The 5,674-nt window shown below is 53.6% G+C and overlaps 1 protein-coding gene across 1 annotated transcript in view; it reads right to left on the bottom strand.

Moving 5' to 3' along the window:
* The window catches only part of Arl10 (ADP ribosylation factor like GTPase 10), a 7,881-nt gene extending 2,548 nt beyond the window's left edge, over window positions 1-5,333 (bottom strand). The window contains exons 1-3 of the mRNA XM_021215848.2: window positions 5,075-5,333; window positions 4,403-4,601; window positions 1,412-1,587 (exon numbers count right to left, since the gene is read on the bottom strand). Of these exons, the coding sequence (XP_021071507.1) occupies window positions 1,412-1,587; window positions 4,403-4,601; window positions 5,075-5,257 (558 nt within the window). The 5' untranslated portion in view covers window positions 5,258-5,333. The remainder of the gene's footprint in view (window positions 1-1,411; window positions 1,588-4,402; window positions 4,602-5,074) is intronic.
* Window positions 5,334-5,674: the final 341 nt, after the last annotated feature.

The following is a 5,674-nucleotide window of genomic DNA, read 5'->3' as shown; positions in this document are numbered from 1 at the left end:
TTTTTTTTTGGTTTTTCAAGACAGGGTTTCTCTGTGTATCCCTGGCTGTTCTGGAACTCATTCTGTAGACTAGGCTGGCCTCGAACTCAGAAATCCGCCCGCCTAATGACCACACTTTTGAACCTTCTGGAATCCCTACTCTGTCTTATGCCTACAATGTAAGAGCATACAGTGGGGTAACTCCCAGACAATCTGGGGTTGGGGAAAGGGAAAAGGCTACTAGATACTGTAGCTGATCTCTTTTGAAGTTCATCCTTGGTTCAGGATTCCTGGAGCAATTTTTACATGGTAAGACCCCTCAGTTGCCTCCTGTACTGATTTGAATGAAAATGGCCCCCACAGGCACACAGTTTTGAATGCTTGATCCAAGGTCAGTAGAACTGTATGGGATGGTTAAGAAGTATGGGGTTTGTGGGGGGGGGAGTGTAGGCGTGTCTTCAAGGTTTCAAAACTAAAACTGTAAGTGAGCCAGCAATACACTCTTCTGTATGTCGCCTCAGTCATGACGTCTCTTTACAAGTAACTGAGGTAACTCAGGTAAGCTGCCGAAACACCTCCTGTCGGTTCAAAATGCCATAAACTATCAGCTATCAGTTATAATGGTCTAACAATTCAGTGCCCTGGGTACTTCTGAGGCTTGAAGAAAACACCATTGGGGCTGGAAATTTGGCTCAGTGGTTAAGAACACTGACTGCTTTTCCAGAGGTCCTAAGTTCAATTCCCAGCAACTACATGGTGGCTCACAACCATCTGTAATGGGATCCGATGCCCTCTTCTGGTGTGTCTGAAGACAGTTACAGTGTACTCATATGCATAAAATAAGTGAATAAATCTTTTTTTTTTTTAAAGAAACAACAGAGCTTATCATAGGGTGTAGCAGGACTGAAGCGAAGTGATGGCTGTCAGGTGTTCACACTGTGCCTGAACATTGTGCTCATACTATTACTTAATGTACCCCACTTCTCAGCTCAGTGCAGGCATCCCAGCTCCACCATCCTGAATGTCCCCTGAGCTGTGGCGGCCCCACCTATAAAGCGGAAACAGTATTGTATACCTTGCGTAAGGCCAATAATGTCATTTAAGGGAGTTGTGGCGGTGTACACCTACAATCCCAGGACTTAGGGACAGAATTATGAGTTTCAGCCAGCCTGGGCTGCATAAAGTATTCAAGACAAATGTCTCCAAAAATCCAGGAAGATAAAGTACTGAAGACTGTGGCTGGCATATAATAAGTACTTACATTTCTTACATCTCTAGAGGGTAACAGAAGATAAGGGGACTGAGAAAAGAAACAGGAAGGAAGGGTGAAGTGAAAAGGGGAGGGGGGACAGTATGTCAGGCACTGACTGGTTATGCCGCCTACTGGGGCATCTGTGAGAAGACCAACTGGCTCACCTCCCATAGCACTCACCTGCTTGTTGGCCACTATAACAACAGGCAGATCCGGATCCCGGTCCAGCAGCTTCTGCAGCTCCTGCCGAGCCCAGGGCAGCCTTAGCCGGTCGGTCGAGTCCACCATGAACACCAGCACATCCACCTCATTGACAAACTCCTTCCAGTAGAAGCGCAGGTTCTGGCTACCACCAACTGCAGAGAGGCCACGAGCCAGCTCAGAGCCCAGAGCTCCCTGCAGCATGGCTCTGCCCACAGCTCCAACCCACGTCCAGCTCCTAAGGCTTAGGGACCACTAGTCAGGGACAAAGAAGCTGCCACAGTCCGGAGCCAGTCAGATCTCCTGAGAGGGCGCTACCTTTGTGTACCAGTCTCTTACTGAACAAAGAGGTTTCAGCAGACCCCCAAAGGCACCGGCTGCAATGTCCCCTTCATAGGGCCATAGTTGTCTGTTGGGCTGCCTTGCCTCTTATCAGTTCCTAGCTCCCTCCCTGGTCAGTGGTAACTGATGGGAAGCCAGGGGTCTCTAAGCCTAGAAAAGCTAGAGTCCCTTGCCTTGCCAGTGTACCACACGCCCCATTCAGTCCCCAATCAGGCTTGTCATCCCTTCTGCTCCCTCCCTCGGGAACACTGTACAGAGTCGTGCCAAACGACTTAGCCACAGTGTCCGCCCGCGCCTGGGCTGCCTTTCTGTTCCTCTTAGCCCCTCTGCTCAGTTCCCCTTGGCTACCCTGCACCCCAATCCGGTTCTGCTTCTCTCTCCACTCTAAATCCCCCCAAAGCCTCAGCACAATGCCTTGGTACACAGTAGGCACTCATCAAGTACTTACTGAGTGCTTACCAGGTGCCAAGCACTGACCTGGGTGCTGGGGATACGGAAACGAGCAGGCTGGAGTCCCGGCTCTCAAGGAACTCCCTCCCTAGTCAGAATGGACCAGGCAATCAGATCAGACATATTCTAGAAAGCGCGGAATCAAAACCAAGGGAAAACAAGGGGAAGTGGCCGGAGTCTGCGGCTGGTCTTGGGTTGGGCGATATGGAAATGTCTCCTCAAGGAGGCTGGATGTGAGCGGAGAGGAGGATGAGGAGCTAGCCTGGGAAGAAGCAAAAGCAAGCAGCTCAGGCAGCGCAAAGAACAAGCTCCACGCATGCGCGAAAGGGAAAGCACGGCAAGCAAGGGGCCTCAGAGGGAGAGAGAGGAGAAAAGGAGGAAGCCGGACCTCAAGGGTCCAGACCATGTTCCTGAAAGATATCAGTCGCTGACACTGTGGGATGATCTGGAAGGGAGCAATTGTAGTTCTAGATGGGAGAGACGAAAGGGGCTTGAAGCAGGCAGCAGCAGTCGGAGTAGGCCAGGCTATGCAAGGGCACCGCCGACAGAACCGATACACTGGATTTCCTAGGTGGTGCGCTAAGGAAGGTGTTGCCAGTAATAAATGTGCTCCCTTGCCAGTTCTGCCACAGCTTACATTCTCAGCTGATCCCCAAGCCACCAGGGAAAGGGACTGGTGTGGGGGAAGAAAGCTCTAGGACTTGATTGACAACTTTCCTGCCACCGCCTCCTGGGGGCTGGGATTACAGGTGTGAACCACCAGGCCTGACGGCCCAGAGGGCTGGCATCCTGACGTCTGTCAGAACACAGGCACGTGAGAACACCCCACTTGGGTGGGCAAGTGAACACTCCTTCTGAATTCATGTCCGTGGCTCAAGAAGAGACAGAAAGCTTGATGGGCAGGCGGTCCAAAGTCCTAAGAAAAGATCAATGCTTGCTACACCCTGGGAGAAAAGGCATGGCCAGGCCTGAGCAGACCACGGATGCTTAAAACAGAAGAACAAGGCCCACTCAGGCTAAGAGTTTGGCTCTCAAAGCTCAATTCTATCCCTAATGCTTAAATAAGCACACCCGGGCTTCACAGTTTTGGTCCCGTGCCTCGAAGTCCCTCCTACTAACTCCTCAGAGACCGAGGCTAGACCCAGGTGGCCAAGTGCAAAATCCCAAGAAGCCTACATCCGCAGGTAGGGCTCCCCAGTCGTCTCTCAGACCACTCACTCACTAAGCCCCCTCAGGTAACGTATTGGAGGACTGAGCCTTTGGATCATATACTCTGTGACCAGTGTTCCTGGCCTCATCAGGGACAGAGAGTGATGTGACAAATCCTGCAGCGGGAGGGGACCAGAGTCAGGGAGAGGCCAGAGTAAGCTTCAAAGGATGTCATTCACAAACCACACTTGAGGCTTGGTTGTGGCCGTGTGTACCTGTAACCCTAGCACTCAGATGGTGGAGAAGGAAGGTTCGAGTGTTCAAGACCAGCCTCGATGCCATGAAACCATCTCAAACAAATGACAAAACCCCGACTAATGGAAGAAAGGACACTATAGCTCAGAATGAGTGGTAGTAGTTTGTCAGGTGTTCCAAGCAGAGACGTGCATGCAAAGAACAGGTAAGAAACAAGTCCCCTTCATGAGGGCTGGGAGGACCTGCTGCATGACAACACCGGGCTGGAGAGATGGCTCAGCCCTTAGCACTGGCTGCTCTTCCAGAGGTCCTGAGTTCAAACCCCAGCAACCACATGGTGGCTCACGACCATCTACAGGGGGATCCGATGCCCTCTTCAGGCAGCCAGAACCCTGGGGGAAACCAATCGTGATCTAACTCGTCGGAAACCTGTTTGTACACGTATCTAACAGGCAGGCTAACTGATGTCAGTTTTGTGGAGTTGTGTGGGGTATTTTATAAGCAGTGCTTGTCAAATGCCGACCCCTTAGCTGTTAGTCTGCCAGTGTAAGGCGTGTGTGGTGAAAGGTAGGTGGACCATTTGGAGACACGGGACAAGGAAGAATCCTAAGTGCCAGAGTGTTCTGTATCTTGTGCCCTGAAGAGAAGCAGGAAGGGTTTCATAAAGGGGAAATGATGTCCTGATTAGAAATGCATTGTACGATTCCTCCAAATAATCTAGGCCCTGGGCCATCTGTGAGGACGGGGAGAAGGGGGAGGGTGTCTCTTGCTCACTCTCTAACAGGTCCACCTCGAAATTCTTGGTAGGCAGCCGAACAGAGTTGAAGCCCCAGGTGGGGACGTGGCCTTCCACCGGTGGCTTCCCGGCCAGCATGCGCAGGAACGTGCTTTTCCCCGAGCCGTCCAAGCCCAGCACCAACACTTCCCGCTGCTCCAGCTCCTCCAAGGCCGGCTCATCTTCCTCCTCCTCGGGCTGTGGAACAGAGACGAAGGCTGCAATCCCCAACCTCCCTCCTGACCCTCCCTTCCCCTAGGGACAACGAAATGCATAGCGGTGCCTCTGCACGCCCTCCACGCGTCGTCCTGGGGCAGGCACCTGTGGCCTGTCGCAGGGCAGGAGCTGCTTTTTGAGTCCTAAACTAAAAGCCTCACTTTTCTTTTTTGACTCCTCGTGATTTCGTGCACATTCTTTCCCATCCTAAATCCTTGGCTTCCACGAACAGTAAGCCCAAGACAATCCCAAGATCTCATGATTATCCGCACCGGGAATGAGGGCTCTACCAGGCATCCCCGGGGCGGCGCCACTGCGCTTACTGCACTGTCGCCTGGCTGGCTCCTGCCGTGCCCTCGGGGCTACCGAGCCCGATGCCCTGCCCGGGTCCCTGCGCTTGCACTCCGCGCTCACAGCACGCGTAGGCCTCCCAGCCCTCGGCGGCTGGCACTCACCTCCCACACGTCCCACTGAGGGAGGCGGGTCGTGTCCGCGCCCCACCAGGCCTCGTCCCGGTCCCAGCGCCGCTCCCGGCCGCGGCCGAAGTAAGTTTTCCAGAGAATAAAGAGCACCGAGCCCAGCACGGCTGCGGCGCCACCCAGAGCCAGCACCAAGGGGCCCAGCGGCCGCGGCGCCATTTGGCCAGGGAGCAAGACCGACCAGCCTGCGGTGGAAGATGGAGCTGTGGCCGCGCCCACCCGCCGGACCCCGCCACACTACAAGCCCCACAATGCACTGCTCGCTGCCAACGAAGGCTGCGTCTTTCTTGCGGCGGGGAAGGGGGACTAGGGTGGGATGGGCTTTCTGAGTAGGGGCTCAGCCCAGGGTGGATCTTCCCCTCCCTGCCCGGTGTGGTAGAAGTGAGGCTGTGCGGACCTGTTGAGTCCCTTCAGAGAAGGAAACACTGAGACTTAGCAGGTATTAAGTTGCCCAAGGTCGCACCATAGTCTAGCTTGGCATTTAAACCCAATCTATGTCACCTGGTTATCTCTCAGGACCACAAAAAGAGAAATCTCATACGCCAGTGGAATGGCAGAAGGAAGCAGTTTCTCCAA

The sequence above is a fragment of the Mus pahari genome, chromosome 16, assembly GCF_900095145.1.
Source record: "Mus pahari chromosome 16, PAHARI_EIJ_v1.1, whole genome shotgun sequence".
Taxonomy (NCBI): domain Eukaryota; kingdom Metazoa; phylum Chordata; class Mammalia; order Rodentia; family Muridae; genus Mus; species Mus pahari.
Note: the sequence above shows the minus strand (reverse complement) of the source record. Positions and strands in the feature narration are given on the sequence as shown.